This window comes from Capricornis sumatraensis, chromosome 12 (assembly GCF_032405125.1).
Source record: "Capricornis sumatraensis isolate serow.1 chromosome 12, serow.2, whole genome shotgun sequence".
In the NCBI taxonomy this organism is placed as follows: Eukaryota; Metazoa; Chordata; class Mammalia; order Artiodactyla; family Bovidae; genus Capricornis; species Capricornis sumatraensis.
This window is the reverse complement of record NC_091080.1, coordinates 79,045,801-79,071,142: the sequence shown is the minus strand read 5'-3', so window position 1 is coordinate 79,071,142 and position 25,342 is coordinate 79,045,801. Positions and strand designations below refer to the sequence as shown.

At 45.0% G+C, this 25,342-nt stretch overlaps 1 protein-coding gene across 3 annotated transcripts in view; it reads left to right on the top strand.

Annotated features, from left to right (window-relative positions):
• The first annotated feature begins 3,258 nt into the window (after positions 1-3,258).
• Positions 3,259-25,342, top strand: part of LOC138089276 (ATP-binding cassette sub-family C member 4) — a 186,382-nt gene continuing 164,298 nt past the window's right edge. For all 3 annotated transcript variants that reach the window (XM_068984711.1, XM_068984710.1, XM_068984708.1), the window contains exon 1: positions 3,259-3,332. In XM_068984711.1, coding sequence (XP_068840812.1) covers positions 3,259-3,332 — 74 coding nt within the window. The remainder of the gene's footprint in view (positions 3,333-25,342) is intronic.

Sequence of the window (25,342 nt, the reverse complement as noted above, 5' to 3'; positions counted from 1 at the left end):
ATATATAATGACATTTCCATCATTATTGAATGATACAAGGTATTTTTATTGTCCCCAAATCCTCTCTGCGCCACTATTCATCCCTCATTCCCATCTCCAACCTCTGGCAACCACTGATCTTTTTATTATCTCCATGGTTTGCTTTTTTTGTCATATAGTTAGCATTACACAATATGTAGCCTTTTCAGATGAATTTTCACTAAACAAGTCACTTCAGTCATGTCTTATTCTTTGGGCCCTATGGACTGTAGCCCACCAGGTTTCTCTGTTCATGGGATTCTCCAGGCAAGAATACTGTAGTGGGTTGCCTTGCTCTCCTCCAGGGTATCTTCCTGATCCAGAGACTGAACCCACATCTCTTATGTCTCCTGCATTGGCAGGTGGGTTATTTGCCACTTGCACCTCTTTCACTTAGTAGTAAGCATTGTCTCCTTCCTTGCATTCATGGTTTGGTGCATGCATGTCCTTTTTGTGCCAAATAATATTCCATTGTCTGGCTGGGCCAATTTATTTATCCATTCATTTACTGAAGGGCTTCTTGCTTATTCCCAAATTTGGGGAGTTATGAATAAAGCTGCTATAGACATTTCACAGATTCAAAAAAATTCTTTTCATTTAAAATTAAACATATAATGAACCAGCTTACTTCCAATACGCATGCAAACCAGACTGAAGAGGCATCTCCTTTCTTCTACTTCATGCTCTCTCCATGTTTGCATTAATTGCATTGTTAATGTTAGCATACTATTTTCTCCATTTTCCATTCATTTAGTTTAGACAATGCAGGAAAATGAAATAAAACCCCCAAATGGATCAAGAAGTGTCATTACGGTAGAGAGATGGCTGTTTTATGAAAATCAAAAAATTGACTTATAGGCAGAGATGGGTGGCTCATACTCAAAAGCTCCAAACTCCCAGATGGTTTTTGGGTCGACATTTCTATAGGCAAAATTTGGGGTGAGGGCTGCAGGGTGAATGACTTTCTTCTGATTGGTTGCTGGTGACCTAACAGAGCAGCACTCCAGGAATCCTGTGCTCAGCCTAAAGTAACCATCTTCCAAGTGGGTGGCGAGGGGGGCTTAGTTCTTATGGAAGAACTCAAAGATATTGTTATGTTTATTCCTTGAGGAGGAACCAGGATCCTGCTTTAATCACTGCATTCTGGTTTCTTCCTGTTTCTATTAGCAACTATTTGAATTTGCTTTTTGGAACAGGGAGGTTTAGAAGTCTGAAGATTGTATCGGACAAATTAGAAATGCGGGATAAAAAAAGAAAGGCTTTTGTGCTCAGGAGGCCCCTGCAGAGTTTTGGTTGGTTACAAACTTATTAAACCTGAATAACTGAAGCTAAAAGCTGGGTTTTTTTTTTTTTTTTTTAAAGTATGGGACCCGACTGAAGAGACTTAGCACACGTGCACACATTGTTGATTTACAAAGTTGTGTTGTCATTATTAATAACAAACATGACTTTAGTCAAGGTACATGGGAAATTATCAAAGTGATCTGTTATCAGCATCAAGAACTTTGATCTTTCTTTGTTTAGGCTGGAAGGGACCAGAAACTGCTGAGCTGGTAAGAAGGCCACACAAATAACTAAACACTTATTGGGAGTCAAAGTTTCTGTTCATTCAGTCCAAGTTACTCATTCAGTGTATTCTAGACACCCATCCACACACACTGTCCATCCACCAGACCAGGCTGAACTATGCATCCGAATCAGAATTCATCATTTACTGATTTTTAAGACCTTGGACAAGTTCTGTCCTTAAGCCTCATTTGTGAAATGGGATGATAATACGTAATTAGGGCGTCCTTATAGCTAGAGTTGGCTTTCCAGGTGACTCAGTGGTAAAGAATGGGCCTGCTGATGCAGGAGACCTGGATCCTGACGATCCCCTGAAGGGAATGGCAACTCACTCCAGTAATCTTGCCTGGGTAAAGCCCATTGACAGAGGAGCCTGGAGGGCTGGCTACAATGTAGGAAGCACAGAGTCAGCCCCACCTTTGCGACTAAACGAAAAAAAAGTCAGGTCAGGTCCTCAGAAATGCGAACCAACTTGATATTTTGTGACATATGTCACTGTTAATCCACTAGGAACTGAGTACATGATTAAAGAAATCATAAGTGAGTCTCTCTGCAGATTCCCTTTTTCCAATCTAAGCGTGTGCTTCAGTCCTGTCCGACAGTGTACCACGGTAAGGACTGTAGCCCCCCAGGCTCCTCTGTCCGCGGGGATTCTCCGGGCAAGAATACTGGCGAACTGGGGGCAACTGGGTTGCTATGCCCTCCTCCAGAGGATCTCCCCCACCCCGGGATCGAACCCCCATCCCCCGCCCAGTCTCAGGACTCCTGCTTCGGCAGGCAGATTCTTTACCAATAGCGCCACCTGGGAATCCCTCACAATCTAAAAGGGCAGCAAAACGCTCGCAGAGGTCCGTCCCTACACAATGCAGCAACACGAGATGCCAACAGCCTGTCCCCAGTGGCAACATTCACTCATCTTCCAAAATCGTTCTGAGTTCTTCTAATCTTGTTACTTTTCTTTGGTTCTTGACGCTCTGCAAACATAATCTGTGCTAAACCGTGCTGTTGTCCGACGTCAAAGGCTTGGCCGCAGGTCGGAGGACTTCCCAGAGGACCGTAGTTTGGTACCAAGACGACAGGGTGCTTGGAGCTCCAACTGTTCACGCCTTCTGCCAGCTTTTCCAGGATATTTGCAAAACCGCAGTCGAAGGGGCGTTTCCGAGCAGCGGGGGGCGGGCATTACGGCGCCTCCCCTCTCCACGTTCTGGGGCGGGGGGCGGGTACCCGGCTGGGAGCAATAACTAAGGCCGCGTTCGCAGCCAGGTGCGAGCACGTGGACGCCTAGGCGCTGAGCCCCGTGTGCCGGGCGGTGCGTTTACCCTCCTCCCTTCGCCTCGCACCTTCGCCCGCCTCCGGGCAACCTCAGCCCAGGCCAACTTTAGGCGCCGCCGGCGGCCCCGCTCGCGGCCTGTGGCTCTGGGCTCTCGGCGATCCGGCCGCGGAGCTTTGCCGGCGTCCTCCCGGCGGGCCCTGGAGGCGGCGCGGCCTTGGGAGGCGGGGACCCGGCGGGCCGCAGGCGCTCGGCTTCCGGAAGCCAGTGGTTCTCTGGCTCCCGCTGCGCGGACTGGCGCGGCGGCCTGAAGTCCAGCATCCCGGCCAACACCCCCCGGAGCAGCAGGCGGCACCGACGCCTCAGCGGCCGGATCTCCAACCGCGCTCGCCCCGGCCGGCAAGATGCAACCGGTGTACACGGAGGTGAAGCCCAACCCGCTGCGGAACGCGAACCTCTGCTCGCGCGTGTTCTTCTGGTGAGCGCCCCGCCTGGGCTGTGATAACCCCGCCACCGTGGGGCGGGTACTGATGCCGCCTTCGCCTTTCGTGGGCAGAGGCGCTTTCCGCTCTCCCTCAGGCCGCCCGGCTTCTTGCCGCCGGTGGGGCCGCCCCGCGCCGGCCGCGTGGTCCCCGCCGGCTGGCCGGCTTGTGGGGGTGTGGGGAGCAGGCCGAGGAGGGGGACGTGGTCGCGGGGTCGCCGGCTATCCCAGTATATTTGCTCGCCGCTCTGGCAGCCTCCGGTTCCTGGAGCAGAGGGAGCAGCTGGAGCCGGAGGCGGAGAACCGAGGCTGCCCAGGGGGAGTCACCGCCCAGCCGGAGAATGGACCGGACCCTCCCCCCACCACCCCGCTGCCCCCCTCCACCCTACCCTTAGCCGGCTTCTCCAATACTGCTCTGGGAATTTGCTCTTCCGAGCTAGAGTTGCACTTTTTTTTCGTTTTTTACCCCCGCTAAGCAAGCAGCTTATGAGCAGCTTCCTTTATGTAATTAGTGCCCTGGACCAATTGTCCTCTTCCAATAATGTCTCCATCTTTAACCATATTCCCTATGGGACATCTGCCGGCCAGTTGAACCCGGCTCTCTGTGACCGTGTCTCTCTCCCTCCCTTCTTCTGTCTGTGTGTGTCTGGTACCTAATTAAGGCAAATTTGTAATGGGTAAAGAAACAATTCTTATGTAATGAATGGGGACACTATTCTTGAACATGTTTTGCATTTGCCTGGGACACACAGCGACGACTGGACTATGTCTTTTGACCAACCGCTTTCCCTATTGTGAATATTTATTTACCCTTCCACCTTTGAAGACCACTCTGGGGTTGGGGTACCTGAAGCCTGTGGGGTCTTGTCCAGATCTCTAGCCTTCAGAGAAGCGATTTGTTGTTCCTGTAACGTCAGGCAGGGCAAGGAACTCTCCAAGACAGTTTTTGTGGATTTTAAAAATGTATGCATGGAAATGGAAAGTGAGGACCTCATTGATTGTGGTAGACACCCATTTCCAGTTTTCCTGTGGGAGCAGATGGAGCTATTACCTTTTACAGCTGAAGGTACTGAAGCATAGAGGTTGAGGAAGTTGCCTACATCACATGGTGAGTAAGTGGTGGAGTGGGATCCTGAACTAGGCAGTCTGACTTCTGAGTCTGTGATTCCTGTGTGTGTAACTGTAGTTCTGTTAACTGTTCTGTTTAACCTGTAACTGTTGTAACCTGTGTGTAACTGTTTCTGTTGGTATGCTTGCTGCTGCTACTGCTAAGTCGCCTCAGACGTGTCTGACTCTGTGCGACCCCATAGACGGGGGCCCATTGTCTCTGGGGTTCTCCAGGTAAGAACACTGGAGTGGGTTGCCATTTCCTTCTCCAATGCATGAAAGTGAAAAGCGAAAGTGAAGTCGCTCAGTCGTGCTGGACTCTTAGCGACCCCATGGACTGCAGCCTACCAGTTGGTATGTTTACTTGTTCCTAAATGCACAAAGAAGGCGATTCCAAACACACCTTTGTTCTTGTAGACAATTCAGGTTCTTGCTGTGGGAGATGATGCATGTGAAACATCTATAATCAACCTTTAGGGCGGCTTTTCTCAAAGTACAGCTCTCAGACCTGCAGCATCCTCCTCACCTGGGAGTCTGTTGTTCAGTCACTCAGTTGTGTCCGACTCTTTGCAACCCCATGGTGTGGAAGCACACCAGGCTTCCCTGTCAATATTCATCTCCCGCAGTTTGCTCACACTCATGTCCATCGAGTTCGTGATGCCATCCAACCATCTCATCCTCTGTCGTCCCTGTCTCCTCCTGCTTTCAATCTTTCCCAGCATCAGGGTGTTTTCTGATGAGTCAGTTCTTCACATCAGGTGGCCAGAGTATTGGAGCTTCAGCTTCACCATCAGTCCTTCCAGTGGATATTCAGGATTGATTTCTTTTAGGATGGCCTGGATTGATCTTCTTGCAGTCCAGGGGACTCTCAAGAATCTTCTTCAACACCACAGTTCAAAAACATCAGTTCTTTGGTGCTCAGCCTTCTTTATGGTCCAACTGTCATATCCATACATGACTACTGGAAAACCATAGCTTTGACTATATATGTGGACTTGGGAGCCTGTTAGAAATGCAGTTTTCCTGCACTCATTCTAGATCAGTTCTGTAAAATTAGAAGCTGTGGATGAGGTTTAAAGAAGCGTTCCAGGTGATTCTGGTGGAAGGTTGATGCTGGCAACTTGCTTAAAAAATTTTTTTTTTTCTGGCAACTGCTTTAAGCCACTCCTCCCACTGGCATTGTTACTTCAGTATAATCTTTTAAAAAGGGGTCCAGACTTCCCTGGCAGACCAGTGGTTAAGACTCTGCTCTTGTAGTGCAGGGGGGTGGCGGGTTCCATCCATGGTGGGGAATGACGATCCCGAGGAGAGGGTGTTCACAGTTTGCAGACTTAGTTGTTGACCATAATAGCTGTCTTGTATTCAAAGCCTGAAGTACCTTAGTGATTTCCTTCTGTACCCAACTTCACTACCAAGGGAATGATGAACTGAGCTCAGCCAGGAAGTTTTGCCCGGAGAGAAGGCTCACCTTGTAGAGAAAAACCGAGTTTTCATGTTCTCCTTGGGTATATACTTTAAATTTCATCTGCGGTTTAGTGTTTCACAACAGTTTGCAGGTAGGGTATAAGGATATACCCTTTACCAATATGGGTGTTGGTAATTGTTGTGGATTTTATAGAAAAATATACATTTTTTTTTCTATTTGTGTAAGAAATTTAAAACTATAAGGCAAGAAAAGAATAAGGATTTGTTTTTATTAGCCAAGTACACTTAACTGATATTTTGATTGTTTCTTAGTCTTTCCCCTAGAAATTTTTATGCACACCTGCTTACCCATATTCATTTTTTGTATAAAACAAAATAGTTTTGAATCTTGAAACCTTCTTAATTTTCTTTGGTTAACATTTAATCCAAATCTTCAAAACATGGTATTTAATTGCAATTTATGCAGTCTTTCAGTTTTGTTTAACACAGTTTATTGCTGATTATGATGTGATGAATATCCATGATCTTGTATTGTGGTGCATCTTTCCTTTTTCTATATTCTCAGACATAAAATGACCAGTGAAAGGCCAAATTGTTTTCCATGAGGTCGGACCAATTTGCCCTCTTCACAGCTGTTTGTGAGCTTATTTAAGTGTCAACTTTGAATACCTAAATTAATTCTTCTAGGTCTAAGGTTAATATCAAACAGTCTTTGTTTTTTGGTCCCGCCATGAGGCATCCGGGATCTTAGTTCCCTGGCTGGGGATGGAACCTGTGCTCCTTGGCAGAGGAAGAGTAGAGTCTTAACCACTGGACCCCCGGGAAGTCCGATAATATCAAACATTTTTAATTTCAATTTGTTTGATTTGTAAAAATAGAACCTCTTTTTGGTGCCTATTGACCATTTATTTATTTATTTATCGAATTGTGTATTAATAGATTTTTTTCATAGGAGGCATTTATATTTTTGAAATAACTTGTAATAGCACTTATAATTTTACAGATTTTCATTTCTCTGAATTTAGAGGTTTTAAATGTTATTAAGTATATCAAGCTTTTTGGTTTCTTGCTTTTATAATGTCTTTGTAAAATCCCAGCATCATTTAAATCTCTGTAGGCATTTTATTTTAATCTTGTTTCATTTCTAACAATAAAGCCAATTAGAATTTCATTCTTTCCTGAAACAGCCCATTTTCCTGTCATGGTTTATTGAATAATTCTTGCTCATCCCTGTTATTGAAAATAAGGAGCACAGTTAATGAACTGTGTCCAGCTTGGGGACTGGGTTCTCCAGTCTGCTGAGACTCTCCCTGGCGGTGTCCCTGCTGTCCTGCACTTCACCCCCCTGGGGTGTGCTCTGCATTTCTCAACCACTTTCCTCCAAGAGGCCAGCAGGTTGAGGGTTAGTACAGGACCTATCCACAGAGATGAGGGTTGAGTAGGATCTTGGACCACATTCACTTATTGCATCAGTCAGTCAGTTCAGTCGCTCAGTTGTGTCTGATTCTTTGTGACCCCATGGACTGCAGCACACCAGGCTTCCCTGTCCATCATCTCCCGCAGTTTGCTCAAACTCAGTTCATTGAGTCTGTGATGCCATCCAACCGTCTCATCCTCTGTCGTCCTGCCCTCAATCTTTCCCAGCATCAGGGTCTTTTCTAATGAGTCAGTTCTTTGGATCAGGTGGCCAGAGTATTGGAGTTTCAGCTTCAGCATCAGTCTTTTCAATGAATATTCAGGACTGATTTCCTTTAGGATGGACTTGTTGGACCTCCTTGCAGTCCAAGGGACTCTCACGAGTCTTCTCCAACACCACAGTTCAAAAGCATCAATTCTTTGGTGCTCAGCTTTCTTTATGGTCCAACTCTCACATCCAAACATGACTACTGAAAAAGCCATAGCTTTGACTATATGGACCTTTGTCAGCAAAGTAATGTCTCTGCTTTTTAATATGCTGTGTAGGTTTGTCATAGCTCTTCTTCTAAGGAGTAAGCATCTTTTAATGTCATGGCTGCAGTCACTATCTGCAGTGATTTTTGAGCCCAAGAAAGGAAAGTCTGTCACTGTTTCCATTGTTTCCCCTTCTGTTTGCCGTGAAGTGATGGGACCAGGTGCCATGACCTTCATTTTTTGAATGTAGAGTTTTATGCCAGCTTTTTCAGTCTCCTCTTTCACTTTCATCAAGAGGCTCTTGAGTTCCTCTTCGTTTTCTGCCATAAGGGTGGTATCATCTGCATATCTCAGGTTATTGATAGTTCTCCCGGCAATCTTGATTCCAGCTTGTGCTTCATCCAGCTTAGCATTTTGCATGATGTACTCTGCACGGAAGTTAAATAAGCAGGGTGAAAACATGCAGCCTTGTCATAATCCTTTCCCAATTTGGAACCAGTCTGTTATTCCATGTCTGGTTCTAACTGTTGCTTCTTGACCTGCATACAGATTTCTCAGTAGGCAGGTAAGGTGGTCTGGTATTCCCATCTCTTGAAGAACTTTCCACAGTGTTTTGTGATCCACACAATCAAAGGCTTTGGTGCAGTCAATAAACAGAAGTAGATGTTCTTCTGGAATTCTCTTGTTCTTTTTGATCCAGCGGATGTTGGCAACTTTATCTCTGGTTCCTCTGTTTTCTAAATCCAGCTTGAACACCTGGAAGTTTTCAGTTTGTGTACTGTTCAAGCCTAGCTTGGAGAATTTTGAGCATTACTTTGCTAGCGGGAGAGATAAGTACAGTTGTGCAGTAGTTTGAACAGTCTTTGGTATTGCCTTTCTTTGGGATTGGAATGAAAACTGACTTTTTCCAGTCCTGTGGTCAGTGCTGAGTTTTCCAAATTTGTTGGCACATAGAGTGCAGCACTTTCACAGCATCATCTTTTAGGATTTGAAATAGTTTAGCTGGAATTCCATCACATCCATTAGTGTTGTTCATAATGATGCATCGTAAGGCCCACTTGACTTCACAGTCACAGATGTCTGGCTTTAGGTGAATGATCGCACCATCATGGTTGTCTGGGTCATTAAGATGTTTTTTTTTGTGTAGTTCTCCTGTGTATTCTTGCCACCTCTTTTTAATATCTTCTACTTCTGTAGGGTCCATACTGTTTCTGTGCTTTATCGTGCCCATCTTTGCAGGAAATGTTCTCTTAGTGTCTCTAATTTTCTTTAAGAGATCTCTAGTCTTTCCCAGTCTATTGTTTTTCTTCTATTTTTTTAATGATTGATCACTTAGGAAGGTTTTCTTATTTCCAAGATATTCTGTGGAACTCTGCATTCAGATGGACATACATCTTTCCTTTTCTTCTTTGCCTTTCATTCTCTTCTTTTCCCAGCTATTTGTAAGGCATCCTCAGACAACCATTTTGCCTTAAATCGTAATTCCTCTGACACTGACCGCATTTCAGTTAGTGAACTGTCCCCTTGCAAAGGGAGTGTGGTTGTGGAAACTGCCATTGATGTCAAGACAGACTCTAGAGACTCTTGTCAGATTCTGATGACATGAGGGGGATGTGAACTGGTTGAGTGCTGAGATGGTTTAGGGAGGTTGGTTCTGTTAGGTCCTCAGTAACTATCAATGGTGAGTACATATAAATGTTTAATTTCAAACTAGGATTCTTGGCACCATTTTCAGAATGCCACTTGTATGAATCTTGTTCTTCATTAACAGTCAGAAATCCACATGTTGTTGATGGAGTCTGGGTGAGCTCTCTGGGGCTCTTTCTCTGGCTTTGTTCTGTTCCCCCTTTTTAGATAAAAATATAATTTTCTAAATTAATTAATTTGGCCAAGTTGGATCTTAGTTGGGGCATACGGACTCTTAGTTTGGGTAGGTGGGATCTAATTTCCTGACCAGGGCTTGAACCTGGGTCCTGTGCATTGGGAGTGTGGAGTCTTAGTCACTGAACCCCAGGGAAGTCCTCTTAGGTGTTTAGTTTGATTACTTTTGGTGATTTTATACGATAACTCCAGCTCCAAGGAAGATGCAGAAGGATCACCCTAAAGGTGTATTAAAGTTTACTACTATGTCTTTGGCTTCCCTCATAGCTCAGTCTGTAAAGAATCTGCCTGCAATGCAGGCGAGGCAGGTTCGATTCCCGGGTTGGAAAGATCCCCTGGAGAAGGAAATGGCAACCCATTCCAGTATTCGTGTCTGGAGAATCCCATGGACAGAGGAGCCTGGCAGGCTACAGTCCATGGGGTCCCAAGAGTCAGACAAGCCTTAGCGACTAAACTACTACTACTACTGCTACTAAGTCCTTACCGTGAAATAAACAGTGTAACATATTTAACTCCTGTAGTTTATTCTTGATATTGGGGTTTTTATACTCCACATCTGGTCAGCCTGAGAGATGTCGACTAGTATCCGTTCAGATGTGTCAAGTGAATAATTTGCTTTTCTGAGTCATCCACGGGTCCCCCAATGTGTTGACTTCCTTCCCTTTGTTGACCTGAAACAGACTGTGAAGATATTTCTTCCTCAAAGATGGGTTTATGTGGGAACAGCAGAGAATCGCAGTTCAGTGTCTGCAGCTGTGGGAAGCCTGGGGCAAGTCTACAGAGGAGGAGGAAGGAGAACTCTTACAGAGGGACAGGAGACTTGGGAGAGTTATTGTAGTGAACAGAATCCATGGCTTTTCATTAGCTGAATCCTTGCCAGGAAAGGAAGATTGTTACTTCTTGCCACTGGGCTCTGCTATTGCTGCAGGCAGGAGAGCTCCCCCTCCTGGTCTCCCAACTATGTAACTGAGGTTTCTTTGTGTGTTAATTTTTTAAACCTGCGTGTCTTTCTCCCAGACTATGTCTCCTCTGTGATGTGTGGAACATTTTCATCCTAAATCTTGCCTGTAACATTTCGATGTAGCCAGAGAACACTGTCCTTCTTACTATGAGGCTGTTACTATGGGTTTGAGTAACATAAACCTCTTTGAGTGTTTTCGGTAATGAGTTTGATCCCTGGGTCAGGAAGATCCCCTGGAGAAGAGAATGGCTATCCACTCTAGTAGTCTTGCCTGGAGAATTCCATGGACAGGGGAACCTGGCAGGCTACAGTCCATGGGGTTACCAAGAGTTGGACCCAACTGAGCAACTAACATTATCTGTTTAACTTGCCAGCGCTGTTCTTACTAGCAGGTATACAACAGTTTCTCAGCCCTCAATATGATGACTCACCCTGATGGCCCTAAAATTTGAATGCCTGGCCCCTCCCACTTTATATTATTTATTTTTTTAAATCGATAAATTAAGATCTTTTTGTTGGAGTTTTCAATGTCAAACTCTCAAAAATTAATAGAATGAATAGACAGAAAAATAGGATATAGGAGACCCGAAAAGCACTATGAACCAGTTGAACATGGTTAAGATTTATATAATTTTCACACAGCAGCAGGATGCAAATTCTGTTCATGTTCCCATAGATGATAAATCTCTGCAGTGTTGAGGAGACACTGATACATAACCAGGGTCATGAAACAAGATGCAGAACTTTCATGGTCTAAAGGTATTGAAATCATACAGAGTCTGTTCCCTTATTACTGTGGAATTATGTTAGAAATCAATATCAAAAGATACTTGAAAGTAACTTACATATTTTCAAGTTCTGCACCCTGTTTTCAAGTTCCTCTCAAAGCATGAGAGCAGCTGGCTTGTTCACTCTTGTTGGGACTCAACAAGGTATTGGGGAGGAAGGGGGCTTCCTGTGTGCGGAGATAAATATACATGGTCCCTGACTCCTTGGATAGTAAACCCTTGTTGCACCTGGTTTTGTCTTCCTTTTACCAAAGCAGGACATTGAAGAGCTCAGAGTTAAGTCAAGGTGACAAGTTCCAGAGTATTGGCTATGACCTCTGTGTTGCTGTGTGTATTTCCCTACCCGGGGCACACAGAATTCCTGGATTGACTGAGCTTATAAGGGTGATTGAGAGGAAATCTCACGTTTGTCAACAGAAAGCTCGTGAACATAAAGTTGCTCACTCAATAAGCTGCTTTTATTTTTCAGACCCTTGTTGGTGTGTTTTGTTGGTGAGGATGTGACAGATTATGTGATAAAACCATCTGGCTACTACTTCTACTGAAGGGATTTCTCAACTCAGCAGTGTACCTTCTTCCCTTTCTGTAAAGAGAGAAAGTTGTCTGTCCTGTTGTTTTTTTTTTTTTTTTCCTGTTCAGAGAGGAGGTTTAACAATTCCATTTCCAAATTATAGTATTTCCCATCAGTTTTAAAAAACTATTTACAGGAAGCATCATTACACTACTTCTACTTTTAAATGCATTAAACACTTCTAAATATCTAGAAAGACTAGATATTTCATATACAAACTTACTTATCCACTATGTACATGGTACTGTTAAAATTGCACACACGAATAATGGTTATAATTTGTGGTATCTTCTAAATATGACCATTTTGGCCTGAACCATTTCCTACCTCACTTCCTTCTCTCTACCACCAATTGTCCTGTTTTTAAACAGAAATTCAATTCAGTTGCTCAGTCATGTCTGACTCTTTGTGACCCCACGGACTGCAACACGCCAGGCTTCCCTGTCCATTGCCACCTCCCAGAGCTTGCTCGAAAACCCTGGGAGCTTGCTTAAACAGAAGGGAGATGGCTTAAAACTTAAGCCTGGGCCTGTAGGGGTTGGCGTATTGGTGCCACAGATTACATAGGTGGCGTTTATATGAGTTCTGAGCGTTCGTTGAGCAACACAGTTTGTTCACTTGTAAAACATGCATTTTTAATAGCACAGGTAAGTGTTTGCTGCATATCAAGCCCTCAATAAATGGGGACAGTGAGGATTATTGCAAAACCCTCCCTCCCTCCCTCCCTCTCTGGAGTGGATTTGGTCTTCTCTACTAGGAGCCACTCAGAAAGTAAGTTGGAAGTGTTTTTGAAGGGAAATTCCACAGGGCCGCCTTCTCATCAGCCCCGTTCCTCAGGAGGGATTCCTTTCCTGTAAAGGGGGGAGACCTTCTTAGAAACCCTTCCAGGAAGGATGAAGTGCAGCCGGAAGGAATCCTGCAGAGCCGCCAGCTCACAGACACAAAAGGGGAATCAGTTGCCTTTGATTTCTGGGACTCGCCTCTTTAGTGAGGGCAGAGCAAAGTGAGGAAGTAGTGCCTAGTGCTGAACGGGGGTGGAAGGGGTGGGCTCCTGTGGGTGAGACGGAACTCCACCTGCAAAGCGCGGGTGAACCCGAGGCCGGCCTCGCCGTTCTGTGACTCCCAGTCATCTCCGGCTGATTCTTCTGGAAAGTCTTACTCTGAGAAGTTGGTGGCAGGCGAACAGGGTGGGTGGGGTGTCCACACACTGGTTGAATCCAGCTGGCCCAGAGCCACCCAGACAGCCGCTCTGCGGTTTAAAGCCGCAACGTGGTTGCTCCTGCTCACGTGTTGAGGCTGAATTCTGGCAAGAATGTCAGGGCAGGCAGAGGTGAACGCGAGCGCCGCTGCAGCCCCCTGTATGTGGAAGAACCCACCAGCGCAAGAGCGGTGGAGCGTGTGGGCCTGAGTGAGGGAGGCCCTCCAGGCTGGTGGCGGCTTCCAGGCAGGAAGTGGTCATCCTCCACACTTCCTGCCTCCTTCGTGCTCACTTCCTCCTGCCTCTTTCTGCCTCCTTCCCCTGCCTTCTGTGTTCTCTGTTTTATTTTGTAGCTTATTTTAAAACTTTTAAATTTATTTTTAAATGATTTTATCTTTTGGCTGTGCTGTGAGGAATGTGGAGTTTTTAGTTCCCCGGCCAGGGATTGAACACCTGCCCCCTGCACTGAAAGTGTGGCATTTCAACCCCTGGACCTCCAGGGAAAGTCCCTCTGTTTTGTTTTTTATCTCTGCCGTCCCTCCCTCCTCAGAAAGTCAGCACCACTTGGTGGTTTCCACAGAAGTCCACGTGCAGTGAGGTTTGGTGATCTTTGAAGATGTGGGTTGAGGATTATCAGTGGAGGGCCTGGCCTGCCTCCCCTCCATTTCCTCTCTCAGCCCCCCTCCCGCTGAAGTAAGAGGCAGGGTCTCCCCTCGTGCGCACAGCCACGCTGAGCACTGTTGGACCCGCTGAGATTTTCGAGAATACCTTGCTACCTTAAGCAGATTCTATACTAGCAGGTGGAACGCTACCACAACCATGATTAACTTTCTTGGCCTCCAGCTGAAGAAACTGAGGTGCAGAGAGGTTAAAAAGATACCATGTCCAAAGCAACACAAATCTAAATGGGGAGGAGGCTGTTAATTTCAGCTTCAGACGTTGAAAGTCAAGTGCCAGAGACCCTTGGAAGGCAGAGGAGGATGAGTTACATACAGATCCAAGAGTGGTGTGAGCCAAGAAGAGAACAGGTGGTGCTTGTAAAAAAAAGCTATATTGTATTTTCATTTATGCAGAAATTCTCTTAAGAAGTCCATCTCCGAAAGCATATTGCACTGCAAATAATGACTTTATTCCTAAACATTTAACAGTCTGGTGTTAATGTTCAGTCTTAAATTTCTGATGTGTCCCCTGGTTCCTAATGGATCTTAGCATTTGACTTGATTGTAGAGCAAAGCAAAGGGTTTGGTGTTTCTTATATCCTGGTCTTTTGACAGGCCAGGATCCTAGTATTCTTGTGCTTGCATCTTTTTATTTTATTTATTTTAAAATTTTTGTTTACTTTGTTTATTTTTGTTTATTTTGGCTGGGCCATACAGCTTATAGGATCTTTGTTCCCTGACCAGAGATCAAACCCCGGCTCTCAGCAGTGAGAGCATGGAGTTGTAACCGCTGGGTCACTAGGAAATCCCTGCATCTTTTTATTTTGGAATGAAATGTTATGGTATGGCAGCCTCCCTTCCGCTCCTCTCCCCCACAAAAGGGGGCGGGAAAATACCTTGATTTGATATGAAATCAGATTAATAGTAAAATTTTTGATTGCCTGAGTTTGTAGAGCTATTTTCAATCTCTGTTTTCTAAAAGTTGCTCCTTTTGGCCTGTTCTAGGTGCCTCAACTCCTGGTTTGCCCAGGACAGTCCTGATTCACACCCCTTAATCATCCTGTAATTATTAACAGCACCCTGTTTTACTCCTAGCAGTATCTTAGGTTGGATGATAAATAATATGGTCGCTCTAACAGAGCTAAGTTCATATTCCATAAAATATGCTCCTCCCTCTCCAGTGGGTTCAGTTCCTGGGTTGGGAAGATCCCCTGGAGAAGGGAATGGTACCCAGTCCAGTATTCTTGCCTGGAGATCCCATGGGCAGAGGAGCCTGGCAGGCTACAGTCCATGGGGTCGCAAAATGCTGGACATGACTGTGCAACTAACACACACACATGACTGAGCAGCTAACACACACACACACACACTCCTGCGGAGTATGGGCAGAAACTGTGGACAGAGTTCAGCTAAACGACGTATCTGAGTAATGACAAGTGAAATCCTGTTACTGTAACCACTTGAGCACGTATCCTTCTAAGATAATCCCTGACCTGCGATTTGTACATGAGTGATGGCTGTGAAAGCTGCAAGGAGAGTGTGTGCTCCTGGAGGTGGCACGTGGGCATCTGGGTTGCTTGGTCCCTCCTAGCCGTGGGTCCTGGGGGAATGCACAGAGTCACTGGGGCTGGAGGCACAGTGGTCTCCTGAAGATGTATGCGAGTCCAGCCAGTGAAGGTGCTTATCTCCGGCTGAGCCAGCTGAACAGAAAGCCAAGATGAGGGCACTTTGAGCAGCCAGGCACCAAGGAAGCCCTGGGTCAGGTGGAGAGGCTGGCAGTTCCCCAGATGACCTGCACCTTCACTGTCTTAGGTAGCTAAGATGATAGACTGGTTACAGTGCTTTTGCAGTGGGCTGGAGGAAGAATAGGCCAAGGGTTCCGAGGGGCGTGGAGGCTCCCTTGGGCTCAGCCAAGGCTGAGGAACCCTCTGCCCTGTTGGAAGGACCCCATGTCTGAGGTGAGGCTCAGTAAGTGACTTTGAACTCTGTGCTGACTGTCCTGGCTGGCAACCAGCTGTGTGATCTCAATCTTGGTCCAGATCCAGTCTGAGCCAGTTTCTTTATTCGCCCAATTGAACATGTTAGCATTAGCCCGTGGGTGGATGGAAAAGAGATATTAGATGTCAGCCACCTTTGCTGCTTTCCTCAGGGACCTCAAGCCCAGCTACTATCTCTCCCAGGTTCCCAGGTTCTCTCCCTTCTACAGGACATTCTTTTATGCTCTCTGTTGCTCAAGAGGCAAACATTTAGCATCTCAGGATTTTTCTTGAAGTGCTTTAGGCCTTTGGGCTTCTGCCCTGCTGTTCCTTTGGCTTGGAACATGACGAACCACTTGTCCTTTGGGTCTTGGTCCTCACCTGGCCTCCTTGGTGAGCTGTGTTCTTCACTCTGTCTAAAGTGGCCACCCCCACCCTCAGTCGTGTCTCCCTGTTTTATTTTCTGTTTGGTTATTAATCATTGTTCTTGATGCTAAAGCTGAAACTCCAGTACTTTGGCCACTTCATGCGAAGACTTGACTCATTGGAAAAGACTCTGATGCTGGGAGGGATTGGGGGCAGGAGGAGAAGGGGACGAGAGAGGATGAGATGGCTGGATGGCATCACGGACTTGACGGACGTGAGTCTGAGTGAACTCCGGGAGTTGGTGATGGAGAAGGGAGGCCTGGCGTGCTGTGATTCATGGAGTCACAAAGAGCTGGACATGACTGAGCGACTGAACTGAACTGACCTGTCTTTATAATTTGATTATCATCCCTCTTCTCAAATGTGAACTCTATTAAAAAAAAAAAAAAAAAAGACCCTATCTAAAGTTCTAGAACCTAGGAAAGTGTCTTACTTAATGGGTGCTAGAGATTAATTTGAATTAATGTTATAATTCTGGTTTCCGTATAGTCCTATGGTTGAGATTCCTAGTGAAAAAAAGCTTGTGGGTTGGATCCTTTTTTATTAATAAAGGGGTCATGCATATCCTATGGCTTGAGGGTACTTCCCAGGGGATTGAGGGAGAAAGGTCTCATCTGGATATGCCTCTCTTGACGATGGCATTCAGCTCACGGGCTGGTTTAGGGCTGGAAGACAGGACGGCCTGGAACCAAGGTGACACTTCAGTTCAGTCGACTCTTTGCGACCCCATGGACTGCAGCACACTAGGCCTCCCTGTCCATCACCAACTCCCGGAGTTTACTCAAACTCATGTCCATTGAGTCACAGGCCATCCATAAAGAATCTCCTGCAGAGCATTCTCCCTGCTGACAAAACCTGTTTCTGTTTTCGGTTGCTTTTTTCCCACCTCTGCAAGCTTTTGTGCTGATAGGAAACATTTTTTTAAAAGCAAATGGGAGAATGTACCAAAATTATTAAGGAAGCTGTTTTAGCCTGTCCTCAGATTCTCTAGGGAGTTTTCTCTCTCTACTTCCAATCAAATAAGCCCTTTAATACTAGATCACATACAGAGAGGCTTTTCAAAAGATGTTTTTGTTCTTTCTGAATATGCAGTTACCTATTCAAGCTGAGGGTTGTTATGTTCGTAATTGACCTATAATGCTTCAAAGAATGAACTGGTTTAGCTGGAATTTTCCTAAAGTCTGTCCTGTTGACTCTGTATTGCCCAGACAGAAAGTATATGATTTATAATTAGCCTTCCCCCTTTAACTCTGAGTAATAGGCAGAAAGACTATTAGATTTTTAAATTGGTGTTAAATTTTGGACTGCTGTTCTCAATAATGTGTAAAGAATTCCACATTGTTGGTCTGGAGTCTCTGCTGAGAGACGAATTGCCTAGAAGACAGACAGACAGGATAGTCTTAAAGAAAGACTGACCTGGTGAGGAAGAGTGGTTTTATAGTCAAAGCCAGTGTAGGCGCTGGGGGTTTTTCCATCACACCCTCTGCCTCAGGGCTGTTGAGCCTTGTCTGTTTTGTTTATGGAGCTTAAGCAGTCTTTCAGTTATTAGCTAGTGGTTAATTACCAGAAATATGAACTCAAATCACTGTTTGTTTTTTTTTTCAACCGTTTGCATTTTCTCCTAATCATGTAGGTTGGTGACATAGAAATTCAGTGAAAAGGTAGGCTCAACTACTTTACTAGTTATTCTGTTTACTTGGAAGAAAATCAAATTTGTGTTATCAGCTGCTCTTCTTTTCAAACCTCATACCATTTGCCACAAAATATTTTGGATTGTAGGGCAGTGTCGGCCAGGGGCTTAAGTCTCTGTCAGTGTTCTGCCTTAAATATTAAAAATCAGTTGCAAAAAATATAAATAAATAAAAATTAGTTGCCACACTGTATGGTTCAGTGGTAAAGGATCTGCCTGCCAATGTAAGAGATGCAAGTTCGATCCCTGGGTCGGGAAGATCCCCTGGAGGAGGAAATGGCAAACCACTCTAGTATTCTTGCCTAGGAAATCCCATGAACAGAGGAGCCTGGTGGACTAGTCCACGGGGTCTCAGAGTCAGCCATGACTGAATGAATTAGCAGGTCAGGTCATCTTATAGAAGCATCTGATGCTCATACTTGAGGAGAAAGACACTTGGGCAGAAACATGAGAAGCTGAAGTAGGTTGTTAAGAAAACCCTGGAGCCAGTTGGAAGAGGCATTGGAGAGAACAAGAGGGTCCATGGTGCTGCACCAGAGTCCTCTACCCTCCCAGTGGAACGCAAGGAAATGCATCAGATGCTGCCTCAGTGAACCGGGTGCCTTTTTTGTCAACTTACTGTGTTTTCAGTGACTCTGGGGAATTGAAGGCACAACTTGAGTCTGATAGGTGGACCTGAAGAGTCATGACCCCAGGGGAAGGGACCAGGAACAAAAAAAGTAGTAACAGAGGGTGTTATTCAGGACTTCACGGCTGAGTCAAGTTGACAGCTACAGAGAGTCTGCGCAAGACAAAATTGCACCCTGAAATTCACTCCTGTGTTGAAGGGGGCCCTTGTTTGTCCCTTCTGAATGAATCATCAGAGAATGAGAATGTCTAAAAATCTGAACTATGCTGTAAGGAGACTTTGGGAGATAGAAGTTTGGAAGTTTGGGGGAAGCTCCAAATAAGTGTTCTGAATAAATTGTATTTGAAATAGAGATAAGGAATTGGAATTGATGCATCTTCTTGGGGTTTTTTTTTTTTTGATGGCAGAGTGTCTGTTTTTCTTCTCCTTTTGGGTGACATAAGATCAGTGGGGTCACATATGAGGCATAGGTTTGTTTTTGTGTTAAATATTTTGTGCAAGAATGTAGTTCTGCCCAGAATAGACTTTGCAATATGTATTAGGGGATTTGGGGAAATGAAAACAGTAAAGACAGCTTGTGGCCTCGTGGGGCTTGAACCCTTCACTGAAAGTAGAGAGGATTCATTTAGATTTCTTATTTAGCTGAAATTTGTGGCAATTCCAATAGCAGAAGGTTTTTCCTAAGTACACGAACAGTGTGAGATGTTGTCTCAGGTCCCTGATATTAAGCAGTCTGCACCTCTTTGAGGTCATCCAATAATTTAGATTTCTCATGCATCCCAATTCGGGCTTCCCAGGTAGCTGAGTGAGTAGTAAAGCATCTCTGCCTGCAAATGCAGGAGACACAGGTTCGATTCCTGGGTCGGGAAGATCCCTTGGAGGAGGACATGGAAACTGACTCCAGTATTCTTGCCTGGAGAATCCCATGGACAGAGGAGTCTGGTGGGCTACACTCAGTCCATGGGGTCGCAAAGAGTTGGACCGGACTAAGTGACTGTACCTACACACCCATGAATGCCAACTCAGATGGCTTTTTTTTAGACTTTGTGAGCAGAGGCTTGCGATGAGAGTTCTTGGGGAAAGCTGAGGGAAAGCATTGGAGCTTCCTGAATATTACCCAGGCTTTGGTTTAATGGTGATTTTAGGTTGAGGGAATCCTGTTCCCTTCTTCTGGTTTCATGCAAAGCCATGTCGTGTTCTGTGCCCTGTTTCTCTTAGGCCTAATGTCTGTTGCAAAGGAACATGTTGCAAAGGAACATGAAGTTAAGTAAGCTTCAGCTTAAACCTCAAAGAAGTTCCATTGCAAACTGGAGCTATTGTGGGAGTTATTGCTAAGTTCTCATCTGCTTCTTGCAAAATTTTGGACAAACAAGGTGATATTTATATGCAGGTCCTATAAACCCCAGACTGCTAGGATGTCTAGGGCTGAGGTGATGCAAATATTTGCCCAGGTTTTATACAGACAGACAGTCTGTTAACGATAGCTGTGGTCTCAGAGAGTAAACAACTTCCACATGGACTTCTGTGCGAGACTGGCATGGCTGGTGGGGCCCGTGTGTGCCCCTTTTGTCCTCTTCTCCTTGGTCAGCTGTCGGTGTCGTGTGCTCTGGAGATCTCACTGTTGACAGCCCTGTCCTCTGACTCAGGGTGGCAGATACTGTTTTCAGTAGAACCCAGCCAACTGCTATCACGTTGCACATTCTAAAGCAATCTGTCTGCAGCTGTCTCTGAATTCACTTGCTAGCTGCACTTTGAGACCAGAATTAATTATAGGGCTGAGTTAAATTCTGTCATGGGTCAGGAGAGAAAGGCCAGCTGGCTATTTCTGGTTGGGTCTATTTTGGCGTGTCTTTTACTGCTCATCATTGGACTGCCATCTCTGAGGCATCAGAAAGGAGAACCTCTCCGATGGGTGGCTCCGCAGACCAGCAGTATTGCCGTCACCTGGAGCTTGGGCAAAATGTATTCTCAGGTCCTGCCACAGGCTTAGTGAATCAGAATCTGTATTTGACCAAGGTTTCCAGGTGATTCAAATCCATGGGACTAGGCCAGGCTCCTCTTGTCTTCTGTCTCATTGAAGCAGGTTCTGAGGGTGGAAGAGGAGAGCGTGGAGGTGTGCTCATGGTTTTAAGGTCTGTGTCCTGTGTGTGAGTCACACACAGCCCTTTTATCTCCCCCATCCATGGTCTCACCTAGCTGCAGGGGGCCTGGGAAAGAGTCAGACCATGTAACCAGGAGTAAGTAAAGGAAGGATCAGACTCAGAAATGGGCAAAGCAGTGGATTAGCTGAGCTACGCTGTGGATGGAGTTCAGCTGTAAACATTATGCCCAGCTTTCTTTTTGTTACTCCTATTATTTTTTTCCTTAACTCATTATACTAAAAGATTTTTTTAAAATTATGCTCATTGCTGATGAGAGGAAAAGATTAATTTTATTTCTAAGCTCATATAACATCAATATTATTGTTGGGTGACTCACTTTCATAGAGGAAATAACCCAACATCTACGACTGATGTAAGATGTGGATTTCCCCCTAGTCTTCTCTTCCCTGTCATGATGGAAAATGGCAAGCATATATACAAAGCAGAGGGAGCACCCGTCTGTGAGTGTCAGCAAGGAGACCGCCTCATGGCAAATCTTGATTCAACTCACTTCTGACTCACTTCCTGTCCTAAACATGAACTGTCTTTTTTTTTTTTTTTCTTGGCAAGTCTGATGAATAAAGAATGCTGTTATGGGTTGCATTGTGTCGCTGTAAAACTTATGTGTTGAAACCCTAGTGCCCAGGACCTCAGAAAATGACTGTTGTTTGGACATTGGGCCTTCAAAGAGGTGATGAGGTGAAAATTAAGATGCTAGTGTGGGCGCTAATCCAGTATCACTGGTGTCCTTGTAAGAAGACAACTATTGGGCGCTAGTGATGAATACGCACAGAGGAAAAGGGCCTGTGAAGATGCACAGGGGGTGGCCGTCTATAAACCAAGGGGAGAGACCTCTGAGGACACCAACTCGGCCAGCGCCTTTGTCTTGGACTTTTAGCCTCCAGAACTGTGAGCAGCTTCCATAATTTTAAGTCACATAGTCTGTGGCGTTTGTTGTAGCAGCTCTAGAAAACTAATATAGATGGTATACGGAATACAAATGGTACACCTACCGTTGCTGTGTTTCTTTTCCTTTTTAAAGGAAGAGCCCTGTAACCTACTTTTCTTAATAAGTCTTTGTACACATTTGTTTTTTCCTACAAGTCTTTGTAGGAAAGGGTCAATATGATTATACACTCCTACAGACCTGCTGCATTATCACATTGTATATCATCTCACTTCACATTTTTGCTTTTGCTCTGTGTCATACAACAGGCACAGAATATTATAAAAACAAAGCCATAGCTTCAGAGAATTATTATAAACCTCATACCTTGTAAGTTAACCAGATCATGAAAGAAGGTTCTGCCAGCTCCACTTCCTACCCTCCAGTATTCTATTCCAGTCACAAGCCCTTCCCTTTTCCTCAAAAAGAAAAATCAGCTTCAAACTCTTCAGAGCCTATATTTCTTTAAACTTTTCATCAATGTATCTAATGTATTTTTTTTGTTTGTTTTTGAGTTTTAATTAGTCTGCATGCTATGGGTTCACATTCTGCTTCTTTTTGGAATGCAGTATAATTTAATATAGCAACACCTTTTGGTAACTAACACAGATCCTATGTTTTTAAAATAGCTCTAAAATATTCTAGCATGTTAACATATTTTAGCAATATATCTGTTGTGGGGCACTTGCAATTTGGCTACTTTCTAAGGAAATATTTCCAGTATAGTCATCATATCTGGACTGATTCTTTAATTCTGAACCATATAACCCATTCATCCTGAAACTACAGATGAAAATACATATTTCCGCCCCCAGGTGCTGGTCTGCACCGGGGAGGGAAAGTGCTGGCCTTCTCTCCCAAGCTTCAGAGCTTAGCTCTGTGGAGTAATGTCTAAAAGTTAAATGTCTGAGGCAAAGGATACACTGGCTTTGTATTAATAGTTTTAATGAAACCTGTCTGGGTGGTTTTAAAGAAAAACTGGATCAATTTGAAATATGCCAATCTTGTAATTGGGTCTATGTTGACTTTGGAGGGAAAAATAAAATTGGGTCTGGCATGGTACGTTCGAATTATTCTGATTCCTAGCAAGGCTGATGTTTCCCCAGCACCGATTACTGTTGGGTTTGCTGAACAGGTTGACTGTTGCTGTCTCTGTTGTGGCCCCTTGGGCTTCCCTGTTGGCTCAGTGGTAAAGGATCTGCCTGCCATTGCAGGAGATGACCCCTGGGGACTCAATCTCTGGGTCAGGAAGATCCCCTAGAGACAGAAGTGACAACCCACTCCAGTATTCTTGCCTGGGAAATCCCACGGACAGGAGCCTTGCGGGCTACAGTCCGTGGGGTCACAAGGAGTCGGACACGACTGAGCGACTCAATAAATGGGGCTCCTTAGCAGTGAGGCAGGTCCCAGTTTGTGACTCCTGACTCAAGTCCTACCTTCTTCTTACTAGTGTGGCCCCAGGTGCTTGGAATTCGTTCCTCGGAAGCTTTTCTCCTACCTCCTGCCAGTTACTGATGTCCATTTCCACGGCTGTGTGGCGGCTTAGACCTCTTTCACTCCTGAGCTAGTGGTCAGTGGTGGCCGGACTGGTAGACATGAGGGGTCACCAGTGACGGAGCCCTGTGCATCCCCTTTCAGTAGCTGGCCTGCTAGGCAGTATTTTGAATCCTCTGCCCATCCTTTCCTCAGGCATCTGCCACAGGTAGATTCTAAGGTGAGGGAGAGATCTTTGACTTAACCCATTGTAAGCTTTCTCAGGCCAGGTGCCTCAAAGCATGAGTTTTTGCTTCTAGTCAGTCATTTAACTGACCTTGGCATCTTGGGGCCTGTTTTCCTCTCTGGGGCTCTTAGACTGCACTAGGTTTCTCCAAAGAGGGTTCTAGCTTTCACCTCCTATGATCTTAATAATCGTTTACCACCACCAATCTTTCCTAGAAAGACAGTTCTCCGTGTGGTTCATGACCAAATCCATGAGGAATGCTTGCTTAAAACGCAGATTCTTCGTCTCCACCCCAGATCTGGGGAGTCGGAACCCCAGTGAATGGGGTCTGTGTTTATTTTGAAGAAGCTTCTCAGGTGATTTCATTGTAGATTAAAATGTGGGAAGTCTATCCTAGAGCCTGTGGCCACCAGGCAAGAGGAGGGAGCTCTTAAAACATTCCTAGTCTCTTCCTTCAGAGTTGGCAGAAGTGTTCATAGTGACAGAAATAGGTCTAGGCCTACAGTTGTGTATCAGCTGAGGGAAGGACAGGGAGGTTGTGGGAGATTGAGGTGGTCAAAGCAGGGGGAGCCAGTTGGTAAGCGGACCTGTTGGCCAGCAGAACGTTTCTTGAGGTGTGAGCTGATAATGTGGGATCGTAAGCTCTAGGGAAGAGTCCCCCTTATGCTGAAGTCTGGCCCCAACTCCGTGGAGCCGACCCAAGCCTCACAAGTGAAGGGCATGGTCCTCCACAAGACTGCCCTCTCATCAGAAACCAGCTCTCAGTCCCAAGGTCCCCAGGACACCCTCACTTTTGACCAACTGGCTACAAATTTAGGGGTTCCCACCACCCCCTCCTTTTAATTAATTCATCGAAACAACCGAACACTGTTGTGTTATGGCAAACATATTCAAATTGGAAGGCTGAGGTTTGAGAGGGTCCCAGTCTCTAGGTTTCCTTGCCTTACCCCGGTGGAAACAGGTCGTGTCACCCTCCCAGCACATCAGTGTGTCATGATACTTAGAGTATGGCCAACCAGGAAATCGCCTCTGAGATTTGGAATCCAAAGTTTCTACTGGGGATTCATTATGTATGCATCACGAAATGGACCACTGGCTATGTGATTGATCTTGTCTTCAGACCCCCTCTATGAAGGTCAGACTGAAAGCATGTGACTCACAGGCGCAGCCTTCTAATCCCATGGTTGGTCTTGCTGGTATGGCGAGCCCTCATCTTGAGTCATCTGTTAGCATAACCTTTAGGGGCCCAGGCATGAGTCACCTTGTTAGCAAAAATCATCGGAGTTTACACTAATGTTACTTGGAAAATTCCATGGACTTAGAGGAATGAGGACAAGTAGCAGTCACAGTCTTCTTTTTTTCTTTTTAGCTTTATTGAAGTAACTTGACAAAATTGTAAGATACTTGCTTTACAGTTTGAGTTGATAAATGTATGCAAGGTGGAAAGATTCCATCAAGTTAACTAATATTGATACATTCATCACCCCATGGTTACTTTTTTGGGTGAAAACATGTTATTTCTACTTTCTTAGCAAATTTCAGTTGTACAATCCACTGTTAGCAACTGTATTCACCATGTTTAATATTAGACTCTCAGACCTTATTCATGTTAGAACTTGAAAGTATGTATACTTTTACCAGCTTTCCCCTTTTATTCCCAGCCTTCCTCCAAGCCCCTGGCAACCACTTTTCTTTTGTTTGTTTAAGTTTGACTTAAAAAGGATTCTGCATGCAGTATTTGTCTTTCTCTGACTTATTTCACAAAGAAAACATAATGCCTTCTAGGTACATCCATGTTGTCACAAATAACAGGATTCCTTTTTTAAAGGCTGAATAATATTCCATTGTTTTTATGTGTGTTGGAGTGTGTGTGTGTATATGTGCGCACATACGCATGCATGCCTATACATGTATATTAGTGTCACAGTTTCTTTATCCATTCATTTGTCACTGGACGTGTAGGTTGTTTCCTTGCCTTGAGTGTTGTGGCTAATGCTGTA